We start from the raw sequence: 23,968 nt of genomic DNA, 5'->3' as shown, positions 1-23,968 counted from the left end.
CTGGCATCAAAAATACTTACCACCTTGCTGCTGAGAGAACTCTGGTAGGATTCTGTTGTGCTCTCCGAACTGGCCCTTGGGTAAGGGGAAGCATACCTGCTTCTGACTCTCCTTAGTGACTTGGGACGGATGCTTGGTTGTATCAGAGTTAGGCTGCATAGTTAGTTGCTTGTGGCTCTGTAACCTTACTCAAGCCACCTCAATTCTTCAATTCTCAATTTCTTTAGTTAAAAAATGAGGGCAGTAAATACCTTATTAACTTTTAACAAGTTTTTATATAGTTCCAGTGAGGAAATGTGTATAACATACTTTGTTACTTGCAGAAAGTTCCACAACACTCTGGCATTTCTGTGATTCATAATAGGCAATCTTATCCTGAATAACCTCTTCTGTTGCAAGTCCTTTTTCTAGGGCTGAAAGTAATTGTCTGAGCTCATTTGCATTTTGGTAGAGTGCTCTTCAGCTGACTTGCTTGGACAAAATCACTTTGTAAGTAACTAGGAATCTGTGGCCTTACATTGGCTAACAGAAAGGCATAAGATACTCTCAGGAGCTGGACTGTTGAAAATGTAGCCAGTATTGTATATCGCATATTGTACAGTGCTGTCATCTTTGGTGGTTTGTGTGTCAAGGGGGAGAGAAATTGAGGAAATACTTTTTTGCATTCTTTGAACAAGTATTTATCATTTTTGGCTGCATGACATTTATTAAAATTTGTTTACTCAGTACATATGTATTGAGCCCCTATTACATATTAGGTACTAAGTGCTGGGTACGTAACAGTGAACAAGTATAGGAAAAATTCTCTGCCTTCATGGAGTTTACATTCCACTGGGAAAGATGTAATATTGTTAAAAATACATATATACATATATTTTTTTCATGCTCAATAAGGAAGAGAAATATGAATTTGGGGGTAGAGGTTGAGATTTTAAGTAGATTTTGCCAGAGAAGGCCTCATTGACAAGGTGACTGTGAGTAGGCTCTGCAAGAAGTAAGTAGCTGTCCTTTTACAGATCTTGGGAGGCAGTGTGCTCCCAAGTCTCCATGTGCTCAAGGAATGAAGAGGCTGAGGCTGAGAATCATCAGAGATGAGCTCTGCGGGATAGGTGTGTGTGTACAGATCAGGTAGGGCCTATGTGTGTATCGTAGTTAGGATTTGGATTCTCCCTCTAATTGAGGTGGAAAGCTTAAAGGGGTGAGTGAGAGCAGAGAATTGACATGATACCACTTATGTATAATAGTGACTGGTGTGTGGGGAACAGCCTGAAAGAGGGCAAAAGTAGAAGGGAGGAGATGCCTGCACCTATGACCAGGTGTGAACTGATGGAGACAGAACCAGGGTTGTGGATTTTCCAACAGAAGGCATATGGTATGTGTATATGTTTGGGGGGTCAAGAGTGGGGGGGGAAGGTACTAAACAATTGATTTATAAGGGTAACATGGGGGTCTTTGGCTTGGGTAATCAAAAGAATGGAGATAGTTTGTTCTGTTCCTGTTAACTACATAGAAGATACTTTTGGATGAACTACCTTAGGCAAACAAAGTTCCCTGTAACACATACGCCTTTGAGAATGTCCATAAATATGTCTTTAAAATGATAGTGTCCATAGTCATAGTTTATAATGAAAGAAGCTTATTGGCAAGCCTTGTCAAGAACTCCCTGTGGAAATATCAATTGCTTTTCTTGGCCCCAAAGTATTTCCTGAACAGCGTATTGTACTTTGGCCCAAGTGTGCCATTAAGGGATTTGAAAGTTTGTGAAAACATGTGTGGCAAGTGAGTGCTGTCAGTTAAGCCCAGCCAGAGGAGCCAAGAAACAAAAACCAGTTCCTAGTTGTACTTCCTAACATGCTGTAGCTCTGAATCAGAGGCTCAGGTAGTGGGTAGACAGGGCCTTCTCTCTTGTGCACAAAGCTGTCAGCAGGCATTTCAGCAAGAAGTGCCTGTGGACATGGGTATATAACATACACATGAATCTTTTGGAAAAGCTCCATTCCACCAGGTTGATAGCAGCCCTCCATCCAAGAGGAAGGAAGGTAATAGGGCTTATTTGCTGAAACAGAGTTTTCCACTGCTGATGTAGACTTATTTAAAAAAATTTAAAATAGCACTCTTCAAAGATGGTCTTTGTTTTTGTGGAATGTTTTTTCTCTATCAGTAAATAGGGGAACTATGAACTATTATATACTTGACTTTGGGTAAGTCAGCCTAATAGAAATGTCACTTGTCATTTTTATTTAAGATGCCATTTGAATTGTTTGGTTACACAGACTTTCACTGTTTGCTCTATTTTGAAATACAGTATGTTAATTTCAAAAGGAGGGAAAGAAAAACCTAATGCATGTCAAACAGTTTTGAAGTGACCAGTTCCTCTTCTTGAGTTTGAATTGCTGTTTGCACAGTGTAGACAATTTTCTTTGCTTTCCAAGTGACAGGTTCATACAACTTTGGAAGGAACAGGAAATGTCCCTATAAAGTGTTTCCAGATTTCTAGGCTTTCTCTTCTTTATCTGAGTATTTGTGACTTTTCTTGCTAAGACTCTTATTTTTAAATTTGGGAACAATTAACTTCATGGTTACGTTTGAGTTCATATTGAAAACTGGAGTTATAATTTAGATATGAAGGCATAGAATTATTTTAGAAAAGTGTATTTATTTCAGTGCCTTCTGATTTCATTTATTCATATTTATTTATATTTGCTTCCTATGGTGATCATTTTCAAGTTTGGTGAAATAACTTTCAACTATTTTCTAGTTTCCAGGCATGTTGAAGTTAATGGGGGACACGTTACAGTATCATGTAGTATCATGGACATGCATTTACATTTAACTGTTTTTTTCCTACTTGGTAGTTATTTTATTCATTCTTATTATTTTTTTGCAAATGCTTCTTTATAGCTCATGCAAGTATTTTTCATTCTTTTTAGAAGAAGAGAGACGGGAACCATTATTTATTGAGCATATTCTATTATGCTTCATATGTACCAAGCATTCTGGAGATTTGGGGAAGTGTAAAAATGAATGTGACATAGTTTACTATCTGATAGAAGAGAGAAATGTGCAAACAAGTAAATGGAATATAGCCTGATCAAGGAACCTTAGTGAAAGAATAGCTAAGGACTAACAGTGGTATAGAAAAAGGCAACACAACGTTTCTGCAGAGAGGGTGGTCAGCAGAGAAGTACACAGAAGAGTTGTATCTTGAATTTTGATTGAGTATTTGCCAGGCAAACAAAAGGCACAGAGGCATTTCGTCCAGTGCATGTCAGTAGTAGGAGCTAGGTGTGTGAGTTTGTGTCTTCAGCTCCTATGGAGGATTTCCTCCAGAGTGTCCAGGACTAAGAACACTGGAGTTAGGAGTCCTAGACTTGTGTGCATGTTACAACAACTGTGCCATTCAGTAGCTGTGGGATTATGACATGTCTGAACGTGTTTTCTCTTCCAGGAGGTGGAGATAATCATTCTTCTATGTATTACCCAGGATCATTGTGTGGATCAAATCAGTTAATGAGTATAAAAGCACAGGAAGATTGTGCAATATGAATGTGAAGAGTCATAAGAAAAACACTGGTGTTTTATTATTGTTTACATATTCATAATTTTATATATATATATATATATATATTTTGAGACAGAGTCTCACTTTGTCACCCTCAAGAGAGTGCTATGGCCTCATAGCTCACAGCAACCTCAAACTCCTGGGCTCAAGCAGTTCTCTCCTTAGTAGTTGGGACTATAGATGCCTGCCACAATGCCTGGCTATTTTTGGAGATGGGGTCTTGCTATAACTCAGGCTGGTCTTGAAACTGTGAGCTCAGGCAATCTACCCACCTCGGCCTCCGGCCTCTGAGAGTGCTAGGAGTATTCATTATTATATTTAAATTCTCTCTACTTCACTAAGTCTTGTACTTTGTTGAACCCCCTTTATTTGAGTCTTTTCTGAGGGCTCTATCCTTAGCTTTTTTTCAGTATATGGCCTTGGGACATCCTTGCTTAACTGCCAGCCCAAGTGGATAACTCTGCAGTATGGATTTTTGTCCTCTAGTACACTCTTCAGTCTCCAGGCCTACATTTCCAGCTGCCATCTGGATGTTTTTCATCATCTTAGACTTCTGCATCCAAAGACTACATTTGTTTTCCCTGTGTAATTGCTCCTAACTTTCTGTTTCTGAGTTCAGGAATTTTTTTTTTTTTTTTGAGACAGAGTCTCACTTTGTCGCCCTCAGTAGAGTGCTGTGGTGTCACAGCTCATAGCAACCTCCAACTCTTGGGCTTAAGTGATTCTCTTGCTTTAGCCTCCTAAGTAGCTGGGACTACAGGCATCTGCCATAATGCCCAGCTATTTTTTGGTTGCAGTTGTCACTGCTGTTTTAGCTGGCTGGGCCGGTTCAAACCTGCCACCCTCGGTATATGGGGCTGGTGCCCTACCCGTTGAGCCACAGGCGCCACCCAGTTCAGGAATTTATTTTAAAGTCCTCAATTAACCAGGTCAGTGATACATCCATTACCTCAGGATTCCTTCTTTCACTCTGAGTCCAGAGCTCTTCAAAATATCCATCAACCTGTACTTTCTTACAGAGTATTTTCTATCTGTAGACATGTTTTTTTTTTTTTGTTTGTTTTTTGCAGAGGAAAGGTTTACAGCTTCTGATTCTCAGAAGAGTCTTCTAACTTTCAAAGTTGAAACCACTGAGTTAGACTTTTCAAACTTTTTCAAAGTCAGCTCCATAGAAGAAAGCCTCTTACTTTATAGATCTAAGGAAAATTGGGCTACTAATGTTTCTAACTCATATATTCTGTGCCTGAGAACTTTTTTTGAAAACTCTCTTGCATCTTGATAATCTTTTATATTCCTTTTTTCATTCTTCTGCCCGTCTGTTTATTTATCAACTATGAAGCAGCTCGATTATGTAATTTGCTATAGAATACACAAGTTTGTATAAATACAGCTGGTGAGCAGATAGTCTTAACAGATAAGATAAATCACATGCATAGATAAAACTAATGTAATAAGGAAAAAGTGCCATGGAAGAGGTACAGATAAACTGCTTTGGAACTTTACAAAAAACAAGAGAGAATTACCATTGCCTGGCAGGTAGGGGATAAGAAGGAATTGGGATGATTATATGGTATATTCTGGATTATAGAAAATCAAAGCCTGTTGAAGCAGGTCTTGAGAAGTAGATAGATTTTAGATATGTGGAGATAGTATGCCATCTCTGGCTCTTTATTTAAAAGAGACTTGAGTGCTGTGTGCCAGGCCCAGCCATGGGCACTTTGTAGAATTTACAGTTTGTCAGGGAAGATAGACTCTGAACAAGTAATTTCCTATTAGTTGCCATATTCATCTGTTCCTTCAGCACATATTTGAGTGGCTACTAAATGGTTTTCTCAACTCAAGAGTGAGCAGTATATAAAATATATAAACACTGTGCTCATGAAACCTATATTCTAGTTGGGGAGACAGAAAGTAAATATGTAGATAGTGTATTTTCAGAGTGATAAGTGTAGTGAGGAAAATAAAGCAACATAAGGGGATAGGGAAATGACAACAAGAAGGGGCTATTTCAGCTAGTGTGGTCGGGGAAGCTTCTTAGAGGGACAGATATTTGAGCAGAGACCTGATCAAAATGTAAGGGTGAGCTCTATGAATAGCTGGACTGAGAGCTTTCCAGACAGAAGGCTAGCAAGTGCAAAAGCCTCAAGATAGAAGGGTGTTAGTATTTTAGGAATAACAAGAAGGTCACCAGGATTGGAGTATACTTTGCAAAGGAAGAAACTGTACATGTAGAAAATGAAGAGCGAAAAATAGGTATGGTCAGATTTGACATATTTACTTTCTGTCTCCCCAACTAGAATATAGGTTTCATGAGCACAGTATTTATCTGAGTTGAGAAAACCATTTAGTAGCCACTAAATGGGAAGCTCTTGGGAGGTGACATGACATCATTTGTGTCTTAAGGATCTCTCCAACTGTCTGGGCCCCCAGTGGAGGTTAAGAGACCAGTTATTGCAGTAGTTCAGCAAGGTGATAAAGGTTGATTGGATGTGTGTAGGAGCAATGGAAATGGCAAGAAGATACATTTAAAGAAAGGGCCAATGGGCTCCTCTGATGGAGTAAAAGTGGGAAGTGAAAGGAAAGAGTCAAGGGTGATGCCATGGTTGAAAACTGAAGCAACTTGATGAAAGGTGGTGCTGTCTGCTGAGAGAGGCAACACTGCATGAGGAACAGATTCTAGTGGCAATAAAGGGTTCTCTTTTTCAAGGTTCCAAGTTGTTATCCCAAATCAAGATGTCGGGTAGCCAACTGGGGCTGGATGCTTTGGCTTATGCCTATAATCCCAGTCCTTTGGGAGGTCGAGTCAGGAGGATCTCTTGAAGCCACGAGTTTGAGACTAGTGTGGGCAACATAGGGAGACCTCCTATCTACAGAAAATTAAAAAAAAAAAAAAACACCCAGAAGTGGTAGCGTGTACCTGTAGTCTTAGCTACTTGGGAGGCTGAGTCAGGAGGATCAGTTGAGCCCAGAAGTTGGAGATTGCAGTAAACCGTGATTGTACCATTGTACTCCAGCCTAGGTGACACAGTGAGACCCCGTCTCTAAACAAAAAATAAAATTAGGCAACTGAATATAAGTCTGAAATTGAGGAGAAAGATTGAGCTAGGCATTTAATTTAGGGAGTTAATAGCATATACAGAGATATCTAAAGCCATGTGACAGGATGGAATCAACTACAGAGTGAGCATAGATTGATTTATCATTTCATCCATAAATACTTTAGTTATCTTCATGAGTTAGAGATTTTTAGAAACATACTCACAATTAATGACATTCATTATCTAAATCAGTATTCACGTTTTCTTGATTGTCTCTTTTTTTCTTTTTTTTAGACCACATCGTTGAATACTTAGACTCATATTGCCTTTGGTTGGTATGTGACAAGTATTTATAGGTTCACTCTTTTTTTCCCCTTGGAATTTGTTGTCTGTTGCCCTATACCTATTTGTCCTGTAGAAGTGCAGCACTGTACAGGGTGTCCCAAAGGTTGCCTCTAAAGTCACCATACATAGGGAAAATGGGAAGTTGTAGTTAAATGTTCCTTTATTTACAAAACATTCATTGTAAAATTTTACAAAATATTCTCTATGCTTTGGCCACCTCTTTGTAAAATTATGTCATAAAAGTTTCGTAAATAAAGGTACATTCAGCTATAGTTTCCCATTTTTCCTTATGTATGGCAACTTTACGGGTAACCTTTGGGGTACCCTGTTATGTTGTTTAACAGATTCCTCTGTTTCTTTTATTTCTTCTATTGGATCAGACCAAGGTTCAATTTGGAGGAAATATTTCATAGATGGTAATGTGTACTTCCTATTACAGTGAACCAGAAAGCACTTTGGTTCTCTTTTTATGAAATTCATATTGATCATTGGGTTCAAGTATTGCCCCTTTGGTCATCCTTTATAAAAGTCCTTCCCCACGAGCTTATGACTTACTGGTATTAGCAACTATTGATAGACATTTCCTGAATCCATTATTTCAGTAGAGCTGGCAAAATGATGATAGTGAAAGTCTTTTTTTCATCAACTCTTGGTTACCCTGAGGTGTATCTTTTATAGGACAGATAATGCTCAGAATTCTTCCTGGTTACCTGGAGAGAGCCCCTTTATGATAGTTCCTGAGTCTTTTAGACAGGACCCTAGTAGCCTTTAATAGCTTCCTTGTTTTCCCAGTATAACAAGATATTCTAGGTTTATCTTGTCCATTTCCTGATCCAGGCTTGAATTAGCCATTTTTCAAGAGTCTTACACCCTTATTCTTAACCAGTATGCAATATGGAATGGAAAGAGAGTGTACAGGTTTTGTGTTCTGTGATCCCAAAATGATCTTTTCCCCTTTTGTTCTATTCTTGTGCTTCTTGGGATAATAAAATAGAATGGAAATTTTTAAAAAACACAATATATATTATATTTTATTACATGACTTTCAATGACTTGATTTATTCATTAAGTTCTGTTATAGCATTTTTTACTTTAGTAACTCCTAAAACATTAGTTCTTGCATATAAGTAATCTAAGCCATGGAGATTATCACAGAGTCAGAATGGGCTTAGTTTTGAAATGTGCTATGCACTTAAGTTTGCTGTGCTATGGATGTTACTTTCCACTGATCTCTTCCTCCCATTGACTTTTGCTTAAACTTTGTATGCGTGAGCCAAAACATAATTCTTAATGAATAGGCAGGCAAAATCACATGATTCTAGAATTCTATTTTTCTCTCTATATATACATATATATATGTATCCATTCTTTGTGTGTGTATATGTATATCCTGTGTGTATATATACATATATATGCATATAACCACCCCCACCCCCAACACGTACAAAGAAAGACCACCTTTTACCGTGAGATAGTTCAACCTTCAAATTGTATATAGTCAGAATTCTAGTTCCCCTTGTAGTATTTTCTCCATGGCCTGTGGGAACCAAATCCTTCATGAAACCATTAATGGCAGAAATAAACACACAATGGAAACTAAAAACCTAGGCTCATTGCATAACATCTTTCCAGATCACATTTTACATGATAGTCTAACTCCAGCATATCAGTTTTCTTTTACCACCTGACGTCAGTTACCCTTTCTCTGAGATAAAGTATGACACAGGATAAAACAAAAGACTACAGATTATGTTGCAACTGTCATGCTTTAGACATAGGATGCACATGCACCTCCTGCCTGTGCGTGGGCTGCTCCAATAATACTTAAGATGGCATTAATTCTTTGAGGATAGTCAGGGGCAGATATTCTCTAAGTATTATGGAATTTGCCAGGCATAAGAAATTGAATATTATTTGGTGATTTCAGTGATGTCAAATTCTTTTACCTCCACAACTCATCAGCACATTTTCTGTCTTTTGAATGGTCTACTTTGGGTCAGGTTTGAAACCAGAACTTATGTGACAAGGCAGAAAAACCAAAAGGAGTGCTGGCTGCCTAATGTAATGGTATAGGTTGAATATTTCTTATCAGAAATACTTGGGACCAGATGTGTTTTGGATTTAAGATTATTTAATATTTGCATTATACCTATTGAACATCACAAGTCCAAAAACTCCAAACCTGAAATGTTCCAATGAGCATTTCCTTTGAGTGTCATGTTGGCAGTCAGAAAGTTTCAGATTTTGGAGCATTTTGAATTTTTGGATTATGGTGGCTCAAGCTATTTAGCAAGTTAGTGCCCTACCTGTAGCTTCACTCACGTGTGTTCCTCTAGGGAAGGGGCCTGAGGAAATCTTTCTAGAGAATGCTGGCCTAGCCAGTTGAACTTTTTTGCACTACATGTGTCAAACAGATAGAACTTTGTTTTTAAACTTTTTATGGAAATAATAAATGAATGAATGAATCTGACACCAGTCAAAGCTGCAAAAATTCAAAGAAAATTTCATTAAATATATTCAAAACTTAGGAAACAAATGTTTAATAAATTTCACTAAAAGGCACAGTTTTGCATAGAAAAACCATTGTTTACAAATTTTTTTGTTACTGTATTTTTTTTTTTTTTTGAGACAGAGTCTCACTTCGTTGCCCTCAGAGTGCTGTGACGTCATAGCTCACAGTAATCTCAAACTCTTGCCTCAGCCTCCCAAGTAGCTGGGACTATAGGTGCCTGCCTCAGCACCCAGCTATTTTTAGAGACAGGGGGTCTCACTCTTGCTCAGGCTGGTCTTGAACCTGTGAGCTCAGGGAAATGTACCCGCCTTGGCTTTCCAGAGTGCTGGGATTACAGGTGTGAGCCATGATGGCACCTGGCTGTGTTACTATATTTTTATGAAATCAATTTTTTAAAAACTTTGGAGATCTATTCTTAGAATCTGTATTCTGATTATGAATATCTTTGGAATATTTTACTTTGGTTTCCTGAGTAGATACTGTAATATTGATTTTTCTGGGCATGGTTATGTTATTTGGGACCCATAGCATTAACATATTTTAAGGAAGATTTATTTTAATAACTTTTTCTGCCTTGGGTAAGATAAAGATCTTTTATTAAGCATGATCTTTGTATGATTTAATTAAAACACTAATCTGGTTTGTTGAAGGAAGGTATCTACTTTGAAACCTCTAGATTATACTCAGAAAAATATTAGACCTGTCAAATACAGAGACATGGCTAAACTGCTAGTGAAACCCAATCACTTGGTTCAGATCTCTGTTCAAATGTTAGGATACTTCCTCCAAGTGATCTCCTGCCTCTCTTTCTTCACTATTCTCTTAGTTCAGAAAACAACTTTTTCATTTTCTCTCTTTTCTTTTCTTTTTCTTTTTCTTTTTTTTTTTTTTTTTGAGACAGAGTCTTACTTTGTAACTTTCAGTAGAGTGCTGTGGCATCATATCTCACAGTAACGTCAAACTCATGGGCTCAAGTGATACCCTTACCTCAGCCTCCAGAGTAACTGGAACTACAGGTGCCTGCCACAGTGCCTGACTATTTTTTCTTTTTTAGAGATGGAGTGTTGCTCTTGCTCAGGCTGGTCTCGAACTCCTGAGGTCAAGCAATCCACTCACCTCAGCCTCCCAGAGTGCTAGGATTATAGGCATGAGGTATCACACCTGATGTATTTTTTCCATATTTTTAATTGCACTTATCGCTTGTAGTCTTTTGATCATGTTCACTGCTGCCTCACTGGCACCTAGAACAGTGTGCCTGGCACCATGAAAGGTATTTCATAGTTGTTTGTTGAATGAGTTAATTGTTTACTATTTATCACCCCCCAGAATGTAGGCCTCAGTGTGTGACTCAGAATGTGGCATAGTATTTGTTTGAAAGAACAAAAGGAATGAACTATAAGTAGTGATCAAATTGATTTTTATATTTATATATACACATATATAAAATTTTAATTTTAATTATATATTTAAATTGCACATAGATTTCTCATCCAGAAATAGCTTCTTAAAAACGATGTGGCATTTATGTAACATCTAGAGCAGTGGTTCTCAACCTTCCTAATGCCACGGCCCTTTAATACAGTTCCTGTGGGTTATGACCCACAGGTTGAGAACTGCTGATCTAGAGCCTACAAAATCTGCTGCTATCTTTTTTGCTAATGTGGATGGGTAGGTTTATGTGGAGTGTTGTAGTTTTTTCAATGTGATAAGCTCATGAAATGGATTAGTATCTGGATTCTTTTCTCCTATTTGCTTCATTCTCATTGCTGTTATAAACGTCCATCAGTCTGTGTGCTTTGTATACTGATTTCACATCTCAAAATGGAGAAATAAGGTTTCATATTTTTATGAGAATGTTTTATAAGCTCTTATTTACACAGTTTTGTTTTTTGCATTTCATCTTGAATTCTTATAGTTTTATTTGGGAACACAGTGACATACTTTGTACTTTGTTCAATTCTGTTGTTATTCTCTAAACATCCTGATTGGTCGTGTATGGCTGACTCCTTATGAAGCAACATGGTACTACTTCTGGTATTTACAACCTTTGAAAGAGAGAAGATGAAAATGTAGGTCCGAAAAATTTGAAAACTGTTTATGTGATTAATTTGGGGCATCTTGAAGCGCTGAGTGTTAGCCTGGCCTTGCTGGATTATTATATTCATTAAGTAGTCTGTGCATCTGTAAAATAAAGATTCTTTTTCAAACTACATGGTGAGTATCCAGTGCTGTCAGCTTCTGAATGTATGTTTCCTTAGAAAAGAAACTGCCCTTTCCTTTTTTTCCTCTTAGTGATTTAGCAGATTTTTTCTATTTTCTTCAGATAATTAAACCAGAGATCAATGACAAAGAAACAGAAGCTGTCTATGACTCAGATCTTCCTGAGGAGCTCTGTGGACACCATATCCCTCAGCAGTCCCTGAAAAGCTATAATGACAGTCCTGATGTCATTATAGAGGCTCAGTTTGATGATAGTGACTCAGAAGATGGACATGGCAACACACAAAATGTGCTGGTTGATGGTGTAAAGAAGCTCTCAGTTTGTGTTCACGAAAAAGGTGAGTATTAGACTGCTGTCTGACATTTTGTTTTAGTAAATCAATTGTTTTAAATATTGGAATTTTGTCTGCTACCGAATAAATCACACAGTACAACTGGTTTGGTCCCAATTTCCAACCTATTTCAGATTTTAGAAAAGGAGGATCTTTGACAGGCTTATAGCTGCTGGTTAGGAGAGAGGGGATGAAAGTGCTGCCAGTGGTTTGTGTGGGCAATGCATTGGTTGATCTTGCCACGTTCCTAATAGGCTTTGAGTTATGTTGATAGTTAACCTTGATATTTCCTATAATGAGCCCAATCCTACCCTGTGGTTCATATGAACAGAATTAAACTGGTCTTTAGAATCCTAAGAAAAAGCCTTTCATTTTGCTTTAGTTTAGAAGTTTTTAAAAGTATATCTGTTGTTGGTGGTAAGAATCGATCACCCTAAATTTTATAAGCAGATTATCTTTAGAAAGTCTTTTGATTCTAAGCCTTTAAAAAAATCTGGTCTTACTTTCTCTGATTGCAATCTAAACCAGATTTTTTTCCTCAGTGAACAGAAAAAATCAGTTATAAATATATGAGCAAGGAATTGTAACTAAGGGTCCCATCTGACCACACTCTAGGAAACTTAAGGGAAAGTAGCCCTTACAATTTGAATATTTTGATGTATTGATTTCTAAGAGATTCTAAGTAGAACCAGTATATTTTCTACTCAATGAATTTTAGATATACTATGAAATGGAAACTTGAGCAACGCTGACCTGGCCAACATGAGTAGATAATGAACTTTCTTATCAGGAAGAAGTTGATGGCATAATCCCCATGAAAGGCCAGAAGAAATGCCGGAAGATTATAAAGGAGATGTTCAGCAGACAACCTGTTATAGGGATTAGTGAGCATACCTCCTTACATCCTAAAGAAATCTGGAGGTGGTTGTAGGAAATGAGTACAGAAAGATTACCCTGTTTCTCTCCGTTGCTGATGTGGGGGTGACCTGGGGCAGAGAGCATTTTCTGAAAGCGTGTGTTGCTTTTGGTGCTAAGTAGTACTCATTCAGAATTTCCAACATTGAAATTGTTTTTGAATGAAGAGGCTATACTTCCTCTGTCAGGTATTGCTGCCTTCCCCAACAGGTATCACTGACCTGAGGATACCCAGGTTCCTCTTACTTTGTGACATACTTTGATAACTAGTGGTTTCACTGTTCAGGGCTCAGCCAATTCCATTTGGATGCTATTCCTTGAAATTTTCTTTTTTTGAAAATAATTGAATGTTATTTTCAATTGTTATTATCTTCTTAAAGTACATGTGTATTATCATAACAGCATCAGTACTGTGAATCATGTATTTTCAATGGTAATGGGGCAGATAACCAGGACCTTAAATAGCCAGATCCTTCGTCATCGAGATCACCAAGGAGGAGAGATATCCGCAGGACAGAGCCAGACAAAAGAATACTTTAAAATGATTTGAGCATTTGGCCCCAAAGTACTTCATGGAAACCTGGCTCTGGTAATTGGGCTTGGTAGATCTCAGTGGTCTCTTTTCCTCTGGACTCCAAGTTGAAGGAATAAGATGGCTTGATATCTCATTAGTGGTTGGTACAAATACAAAGACAAGGAAATAACAATGGGTGGAAGTGGTGGCAGAATTGTTGTCTGGGCTGGATGTTAATAATTCACTTTGTCCTTTGTTTGGGAAATTCTGATGCCAGACTTGCTCTTGACTGACCTTCTGCTGTAATTCTTCTCCCTCTCTCCTCAAGCAAGTATCATTGAGTACTTTAGAAGTCCACTGTATGCATGTTTTTTTCCTTATTCTTTTTACATCCTTTAGCCCACTGTTATTTATATTACTTTCTTAGTAGCCCTAACTGAGGGAACAGCCTTAATCCTTCCCTCAGTATCTGGTACAGGTTTCTCTTTCCTGCTAGCCTCAAAATAGAGAGTTTGTGAACCACATGGCTGTTTCTCATTTCTTGCCCTTTTGATATTTAGGAAAATTGCAATTTGCTCTTTTAAAAATCATGGTATTTTTAAGGATATTTCAACCAGCTACTCTTTTTCAGAATAATATAAAATCTGGTTACAGTTAGGATGTTAGTACTTTTTGCACTTTAATTTAAGGTTTTGAAATTTGTTATTGAAACAAACCATAACCTTAAGAACATCATAAACTTTTCCTTAGACTTCTAGAAAGATTCGTTGCTTTGTGTTGTACTTGCAAGTGGATTACTAGTCCTAGTTCACACTTGGGTTCAAAAGTTTTTTGTTTTTTTTTTGCTTTAGTCTCTCTTTCTCTCTTTTTTTCCCCACTCAAAGCAAATGTTACACATCACATTTGTGTGTACTGTATCCCTGTTTTCCCAGGAAGCATTCATATCTTTATGATAACCACTGGTTTCTGTGGTAAGTGAATATATCACCCCGACAGTCTGTAGCAAAGTACCTATCACTCTATCACGAGAAGGGTCCTTTGGGTATCTCAGACCCACACAGTAATTTCTTTGAGAGAGATGGCCTGGGTCTGCTTCATTCTCAGTCCCTGAGAGAGAGTAGCCAGACACCTGGGCTGCTTTTGAAAGTCCATTTCTTTCAGCCTCTTGAGACTGAACTTTTATCACTTTCCAAGCAGTACCTTTGTTGTTAACACAGAGATCTGCCATCTGTGTAGACTGGGGACAACCCAATTAAATTTTCCTTGGTATCAGTTGCATAAAACATTTAAAAATGTTTGGACATTGGGCAGCACCTATGGCCCAAAGGAGTAGGGCGCTGGCCCCATATGCCAGAGGTGGCGGGTTCAAACCCAGCCCTGCCCAAAAACCACACACACACACACACACACACACACACACAAAAGTTTGGGAAATGGTTACCTGGCTAAGAAACTCCAAAGGATAAAAGTCATAATGGCCAAGTCACACAGTAGCTCTGTATCTTTCATCACTGGGAATTTTAGGAATAGTTTTGACCTCTGAATCTTGGTGATCATAACCTAATCAGGTCATGTGCATTTCCTGCCCTCTATCCCAGCAGGGTCTGCCAGAGTCTTTCTCAGTTTTCTGGTCTGAAGATAAGCCTCTATTCAGTACCCTGATGAGTGAGTATGAGTTTAAAGTGTGGAGTCCATGATGCTTTCATTTCTATCTCCTGTTCAACTTCAGCTATTTTCTGAAGAGGAGAATCTATGTTGAATCCTTAATCCTTCCTGAGATGTGCATTGGTCTATTTCTACTACTTCTGCCTGCCCAAGTCACCTTTGGGAGTTAGGAGGACCCTTTGTTTCTCACTTAAGATTGATCTTCTTCCAAGACAGGCTCTTTCATTGTTTAGATTTCTTTATATAGTCTTTCCTTGAATAAAAAATAACTGTTTTCCCCCTTTTCTGAGAAAAAAAGACCCATATGATTATTTCCATATGATATTTGGGGTTATTAAAACCCCAAGAACACTTTTTCCAGATTACTTGGCAATTCTTCTTCTTTCTCAGATGTAAATTTCTTCTTTTCCCAGCTCTTCATTGAATGTAATGTCCACCCAGAAGACAGTCATGTATGCTTCAGAAATTATTTTAAAAATTAAATTTATAGCTATTTCTTATCAACTCCGATTTTGGCACAGTTTTGTGCCAATCTTTACAAATCTGATTTACAAAAAAAAGTCGAGCCTTGTCCAGACCTATGTTAAACAGAAGGATACAGTGGGAATTTTTGCTTTCTTGTCTTTTAGACTAGGGGCAATGCAGTCAGATCAGGTAGAGAGGGATGATCAGGACTCCCAGTGTTCCAATACCCAAGTCCCATGCCAGAACAGCCATTCCTTCCTATGAAATCCTCAAAATAAATATGTACAGATAAAGCAAGCCATACTCCCACTAGCAATGTATAAAGTTTCTTATATCTCTTCTCATTCCTACCTATAAGATTATCTAGGTTTCTAACTTTTTGTAATCTAGATTAAGTTCTATAAATCTCTTTTATATATCATTTACCCACTGTTCTGTCACAGTTCCTGTTGTCTTATTGATTTATAGGAATTTCTTGTCTTTTCCCTGTAATAATCCCTTTTCTAATTTTAGGTATTACATATATCTTCTCCCCTTCAATCGTTTAGTCATTTGTCTGTTAACTTTTGTGTGGTATCTTCTTTGAACAAAAATTCTTAATTTTGGTGGGATAAAATTAATCATTTATTTTATGGGTTTTAAATTTTCCTCGGTAACTAGGTCGAAAAGATATTCTCCCATGTAATCTTTTATTAAGTCTATAGTTTTGCCTTTTGCCAAACTTAATGACAATCATTCTTTGTTGTATGGGATTATCACCTGGTTTTCTTATTCTAAATCTATTTCTGAGTCAAACCATCCTTGGATTCCTAGAATATATTCTGTTTAATCCTGATGTGTTAATTTTTAAATATAATATTGAATTAATTTATCTGTTATAATTAGTAAAGATGACTGGGCCTCTACAGGATTACAGGTGTGATGGTGGCTTACACCTGTAATCCTAGCACTTTAGGAGGCCAAGGCAGGAGGATAACTTTAAGCCAGGAGTTCAAGACCAGCCTGAGCAAGAGCGAGATCCTGTCTCTACAAAAAATAGAAAAATTATCTGGGCCTGGTTGCAGCTACTGTAATCTTAGCTACTTAGGAGGCTAAAGTGGGAGGATTGCTGAAAACCAGGAATTTGAGGTTGCAGTGAACTATGATGTTGCCACTGCATTCTGGTCAGGGTAACAGAACAAGAACCTATCTCAAAAAAACAAAAACCACCAAAACCCCAAATAAAAAATACCCACATGCAATATGAATAAAAAGTAATTGGAAATGCTTTTCACTATAAATATGAGCTTTATTAAAAAGTGATTAGCGTAGAATTTTTGTGTCATGTTAAAATGGATCTATGATTTTCTTGTCATCAGATTTTTGGAATTGATTATAATAGCTTTGTGAAATGTCCTGGTCAGTTTTTGGCTGTTTCCTATTTTTCAAGAACAGCTTGTATAAGCTGGGAATTAACTATTCATTAAAATTTGGTAGAACTCATTGTAAAATTGTCTGCACCTGCTGTTTTTCAGGAGGTTAGATCTTTACTGTTTCAGTCTTTTTTATACGTATGCTAATTGAATCTGCTCAGGTTCTCTATCTCTTCTTGTGCCAGTTTTGGTCTAATTTAATGGGACCATCCATTCCAATTTATTAGCATATAGATATTTGTCATGCTCTTTAATACTCTTTTATTTAAAACATCTCCTTCATGCCTGTACTTTTGTATCCCTTTTCATTCTGTATTTTAATTATTTGAATTGTCTCTCTTTTTTCCTTGCTTGCCGAAGATCTTTTTATTAATCTTTTCAGAGAACAATTTTGGTTGTGTCATTTTTCACTATTTATTATTGGTGATAATGTTCTGTGTATAATTTATATTTGCCCCTATATATTTTTTTTTTTTGAGACAGAGCCTCAAGCTGTCCCCCTGGGCAGAGTGCCATGGCATTACAGCTCACAGCAACCTCCAACTCCTGGGCTCAAGCGAGTCTCCTGCCTCTGCCTCCCAAGTAGCTGGGACCACAGGCGCCCGCCACAACGCCCGGCTATTTTTTGGTTGCAGCCGTCATTGTTGTTTGGCGGGTCCGGGCTGGGGATTCAAACCCGCCACCTTAGGTGTACGTGGCTGGCGCCTTAGCCGGCTGATATTTGCCCCTATATTATTTAATTCTTTACTGGAAGGGGAGTTGCTCCTTTGCAACTTATTGATTTGAACAGTTAGTTTGTTATTTTTAAATACTTCTTGTTTTCTTTGAAATGTTTTTAAAATCATAAATGCCACTTTAAATACTTCTTTATCTGTATCTGTAGATTTTTATGTGCAGTAATTTTATTATTTATTTATTTATTTATTTTGAGACAGAGTCTAAAGCTGTCACCCTGGGTAGAGTGCTGTGGTGTCACTGCTCACAGTAACCTCAAACTCTTGGGCTTAGGCAATTCTCTTGCCTCAGCCTCCCAAGTAGCTAGGACTACCAGTACCTGCCACAATTCCTGGCTATTTTTTGGTTGTAGTTGTCATTGTTGTTTGACAGGCCCAGGCTGGATTCGAACCTGCCAGCTCCAGTGTATGTGGCTGATGCCCTAGCTGCTGAGCTACAGATTCCAAGTCATATGTGCAGTATTTTTATTATTATTCAGTTCTAAATATTTGTATTCCTTTATGATTTCTTCTTCATCTAAGTTAGTTATTTGTTAAGACTACTTAATTTCTTTTTTTTTGCTACATTTTATTAATGTTTAATTTTATTGTGTTATGCTCAGACAACAGGGTACCCATATGTTTAATTCTTTACAGTTCATTGATATTTTATAGTCCATTATATGATCTATATTTCTATTGATAAATATTCCATTTATGCTTTGAAAGAAAGGTTTGTGTTTATGTATCAAAAATTTTGTTTGAATTCTTCCCTTCATAAGCTATTATTTTATATACTTAATCTATCAGTGTCTGAGAGGGATGTTTAAAAATCTATGTCTGTCAATTTTGATTTATTTATATTTCCTGCAGTCTTGTCAACTGAGCTTGATATATTTAAGTTATGTATATATGTGTATGCTAGAGTATAGCTAGGTACATTTTTATATACATGCATACTTATGTATTTGTTTATAAATATTTATACACATATTAATCGCTGATATTTAGTGAGAGAGAGAGAAAGAAGGGAGGAGAAAAGGGAGAGGGGGAGGGGGAGGGGAGGAGAGGATCAGTCTCTGGATACCACCCCAGAGATTTTGATTCTTGTTGATCTGGAATGGAGATAAGCATTGGTATTCTGAAAAAGCTCTGTAGAGATCCAAGGCTTCTCTATCACATATCCAGCATTGCTGCTGTAGAACTAGTCTTAGACTTGTCCTCTTGACCATTTGCTACATCTCGCCTGGTAAATAGCAATATACATGTATACTATACAGTTTAAACATTTCATGGTAATTTAACTCTTGGTTTAATAATCAGTCAAGGATCATCAACAGTTACTAAAACTATTGAGGTAAAAGTTTTGAAAACTAAAATATTCACATAGACTCAGAGTGTCATGCCACAGTTGACTTACTAATTAATTATACTGGAAAAAATGTTTATAAAGTACCACACAAGTTGTAAGTAAAGAAAATCTTGAATAGAGATTTTTATATTATTTGAATAACCGATTAAGAGAAGATCATGGGAAAATTGATGAAGTCTTCAAATATTTTATGAAGATAATTGTTTTTATGAAACTATTGCAAGAGTCAAACAGAAGGAAGCCATACCATGCTATCATAAAATTTTGTCAAACATTATGCACAATCTCTTCGCATCATTTGTTTTAAGTAGTGCACGCTTGCATTGATAACCTAAAATTTGTTACACATAAAATAGAATAAGTTTATTTTCCCACTATAATCTATAAATTTGGTCCACACTGCAAAGTGATTATTATGAGCCTTTTTCTAGTATAAATTATCCTCATATATCTTACTCTTTCTGTCTTTGACTTGGCGTGGACCAGGCATTCAATTAGTGTCAGTGTGGAACAGTAGAAAAAGTAGTAGACTGAGCAGTAAGCTGAGCAGGGTTGGAGTCCCTATTCTTCTAAAATCAGGAAATTTATAAAATTATGTCAGAAGTTCTTTCTAGCTAAAAAAAAAAAACCTCTGTGAGTAAATATATTTTTCAGTAGGGTAAGGAATTAATTATCTGACTGCGATAAGTCATTAACATAAATGGCTTGAGATCCTTCCTTTGGCACCTGCTCTGTCCCTGAAAACTGTCACAACCTATGCTGCTTACTTTTGCCACTTGTTTATTCATTCATTCATTCATGGGGTGATTTTGATGCTTCTGATGCTTCACTGGGCCCAAGTCATGAAAAGGTGACCAGTGTTCCTTTTTCCCTGTGTCAGGCACCTTGTATATCCCTCTGTCCCCAGTGCTGGGGATCTCTTCAAAAGATACCTCCCTGGCTCAGCACCCGTTGGTCAGTGGTTAGAGTGCCAGCCACATACACCTGGCAGGTTTGAACCTGACCCGGGCCTGCTAACTAACAATGACGACTACAACAAAGAAATAGCTGGATGTTGTGGCAGGTGCCTGTAGTTCCAGCTACTTGGGAGGCTGAGGCAAGAGAATTGCTTAAGCCCAAGAGTTTGAGGTTGCTGTGAACTATGACTCCATGGTATTCTACTGAGGGCAACATAAGAGTTGCTCCCCGCCCCCCCAAAAAGAGAGCTAGTTCCCTACAGATGCCTACTTCTCCTATTTCCTCTCTTCTTTTTCCCCACAGCTGACTCCAGAGCTTCTTGGAAAGGTTAATACTATTTACAATATTATATGAATTGCCTGCCATTTGTGTCTTAATCTCATTGCACAGTGACCCTTGCTGTTGCCTGTGTATCAGATAGTCTCTGGTTTGGGCTTTCCACTAAAGCATTTACACCCATCTTGTCTCTGCTGCATTGCTCACAGAGTGTACTAGCTCCAGGCCTTACCAAATACCCTACTTTTTTTCTTGTCCTGTGTTTTGGGCCACATGAACCTCAGACACAAAGCACTGGATTGGCCCACCATATTTCACATGTTCATCTCTTCACTATGGGCGCTCTCCTGTAGTGTTTCTGACAGTCATAAAAGCATAGCATAAAAGATAACACTAATCTCGAGGTTTTTTTGAGGTCCATCCTTACTGTGAACATCTTTGTGGATTAGGATCCTTTTCAGCTGTTATTTTGTGATCTGTAATGCTTTTTAAGCAATATTCACAGAGAAAATTAAACATACTTATGTAGAGTCATACAAATTATGTAAGTGCTAAAAGCAAAAATTTAAACCAGTGATTCTCAAGTTTTTTTGTCTCAAGACACCTTACACTATTAAAAATTGTTGACCCTAAAGTGCTTTTCTATATATAAATTATTTATTTATTTATTTATTTATTTATTTTTTGAGACAGAGCCTCAAGCTGTCCCCCTGGGTAGAGGGCCGTGGCATTACAGCTCACAGCAACCTCCCAACTCCTGGGCTCAAGTGAGTCTCCTGCCTCCGCCTCCCAAGTAGCTGGGACCACAGGCGCCCGCCACAACTCCCAGCTATTTTTTGGTTGCAGCCGTCATTGTTGTTTGGCGGGTCCGGGCTGGGGATTCGAACCCGCCACCTTAGGTGTACATGGCTGGCGCCTTAGCCAGTTGAGCTATAGGCGCCAAGCCATATATATAAATTATTGACATTTATTTATTTAAATTAAAACTAAGAAGGTTTAAAAACATAATGCAAGATAAATGTATGTCTAATTGTGTTTCTGTGTATAGCTGTTCTTTGATACCCATGGGGGATTAGTTCCAGGACTCCCTTACAGATACTAAAATCCAAGGATGCTCAAGTTCTTTTTATAAAATGGTGTAGTATTTGCACATAACCTACACACATCCTTCCGTACACATTAAATCATCTCTAGAGTACTTATTCCACCTAATATAATGTAAATAGTTGTTATACTGTATTGTTTAGGGAATAATGATAAGGAATAAAATCTGTACATATTCAGTAAACCATCTATTTTTTTTCCTGGATATTTTTGATCCATAATTGGTTTGAATCCATGGACATAGAACCCACAGTTATGGAAGGCTGACTTTGCATTTGAAAACTCTGGATTTCAGAATAATGATTTAGTAAGTGTTAGTGAGGTTAATGTGATTATAGCAGGTATACCCACAGTTGAAATACTGAGATCAAGCTGGGTTAACCTCTAAAATGTACTTGTTTATACTTCTGAATCTAGTATCTTAGAAATTCTAGGAGATAAGAATATGTAAGCAGGGCTAGGTAATACATATATACAGCTTTGTGGGCTACAGAGTCTCTGTCATAACTATGTTCTTTGTTGTTGTGTGAAAGCAGCTGTAGAGATAGGGAAGTGAGTGGACATGGCTGGATTTCGCCTACCGGCCACTTTAGTTTACTGACCTCTACTACACTAGTGAGTGAATGAGTGAGAGCAAAAAGGCAAATGATTCTTGGTATCAATACAAAAGAGTTTTATATTGCCCTCCGATAAGGTCTCAAAACACCCTTGGAGAACCACTATTGAAGTTGATAGTTGATATTGAATAGGACTTTAGCGAATATTTGAATTATTTTTTACTATTAGGAAATTCAATACTTCTTTAGTTCTTTAGTTTTAAAAGGTTATTAGATTATTTTTTCCTCTTGTTTTTTTCTGTGGAGTTCTAATTACCATGATTCAGGCTAAGAACTATTACCTCAATCCTTTTGTTTGGGGTTTTCTTTGGGTGGGGAGAGGGATTGTTCGGTCCCTATTTTGGAATTTATAGCCTGCTGTTCACAGTCTGGTATGTTGTACATCTTAATTTTTCAGCTTATTTATATTATGAATTATAGCGTCTTAGGTCCTCTCAGTTTTGTGGTTTATATATAGCATTATCTTCTACATGTTTTATTAGGAGAAACTTGAATATTTTGTGGTTTTGGTATTAATTTGAAAGAAATATTTTTGCTAGCATGTTTCTCATAGGTTATTGTCATCAACGAAAAGCTATTGGGGTTTTTTGTGTGGATTTTTAAAAAATGTTTTCTTTTAAAGATTAAGATTAAATTTATTTCAAAAGTTCTCATGTAAATCAATCAGTCAGTCATCAATAAAGCTTTTATAATGATCTTCTCAGTAAGTTTTTTAAAATATCTGTCTTTCTGGAGGAATGACAATAACCATAATAGTCATTTCTCTTAGTTTTTAAAGTTAGCTCTTCCAAGATTGTTACTAGCAAATCTTAATTTTATTATTGTGCTAAGGCAAAATAGAAACTTGATACTGTAAAATGATATTTAAATTTCCTATGAACGATTTTGTAATAAAAAACTATTTGGTATTAAGAGTTTTTATGCTGAAATTCAAAAAGTAATCTTTGTTCCTCAACTCTAAGAGTTTTTTATTTTAATGATATTTACCTAACAAATATAATTTAAACACCAAGTTCTTCTTCCTTACTGAAAGATGTGCTTTTCTTTAGCATTGGGCGTCTTGAGTCATCTAATGTTGAGGGACTCCCTGAACTGGGTTTCCACTTTTTTTGTTCTTTAATTTTGGCTTGTTGGAATGCCATATATAGCCTTCATCTTCACTTTCTTCCACTTCCTTGATTTCTTCTTCTGCTTCAGGAATATTCTTTTTTTTCTTTCATCTTTGGGGATTCACGTTCTCTAAGCATATTTTTGGAACAGACGTAACTTTTACCTTTTTTTAATTTTTTGGGTATGTAGTTTATATAATTTCCTTTTTTTATTAAATTATAAACACATAGATCATATATACATTAATGCATTTATGGGGAACAATATGCTGATTCCATACAGAATTAGGAACACTTATATCATACTGGTAAATATATACCTCATCATGTTTACTTAATTATTGTGTTAAGGCATTTATACTCTATACTAATAGATCGGACATGTACCCTTGCATTATGCACCATAGGTGTGATCCCACCATTCATCCTCCCTCGATCTGATCCCCCCTCCCTTCCCATCCCCTTCTCCCTCCCCCTACTTCATCATGGGCCATAGTTGTTTTTTTTTTTTAAACCTCTGCAATTATTAGTTTATTAGTATAATCCAGGACTTAGATGTTCAATATTCCTCCTGAAATTACATAAACAAATGCAAATGGAAAGAATCCAAGTCAAAATTATATAACAAACAGCACTCCATCACAAAAGCGTGTAAAATTACAAGAACACTGTTTTAAAATATTGGCACTTTAAGAGAACGATAATCTCAAAAACCACAAAATTGCCAAATTGTTCCCTAAACTGTTAAGCAGATAAACATGACTCTAATGAATGAGTGTGGGTTTTGTAAGGAAAAACTAAATTCAAATGAATTGAATAACTTGTATTAAGATGCGAAGT

At 37.0% G+C, this 23,968-nt stretch overlaps 1 protein-coding gene across 3 annotated transcripts in view; it reads left to right on the top strand.

The window, feature by feature from the left end:
- Positions 1–23,968, top strand: part of DIS3L2 (DIS3 like 3'-5' exoribonuclease 2) — a 372,485-nt gene that overhangs the window by 98,151 nt on the left and 250,366 nt on the right. For all 3 annotated transcript variants that reach the window (XM_003784860.3, XM_023510309.1, XM_023510310.1), the window contains exon 6: positions 11,781–12,015. In XM_003784860.3, the coding sequence (XP_003784908.1) occupies positions 11,781–12,015 (235 nt within the window). The remainder of the gene's footprint in view (positions 1–11,780; positions 12,016–23,968) is intronic.

Source organism: Otolemur garnettii, unplaced genomic scaffold (genome assembly GCF_000181295.1).
Source record: "Otolemur garnettii isolate 467f Iridium unplaced genomic scaffold, OtoGar3 scaffold00013, whole genome shotgun sequence".
Lineage (NCBI taxonomy): Eukaryota > Metazoa > Chordata > Mammalia > Primates > Galagidae > Otolemur > Otolemur garnettii.
This window is presented reverse-complemented; position numbering and strand designations above follow the sequence as displayed.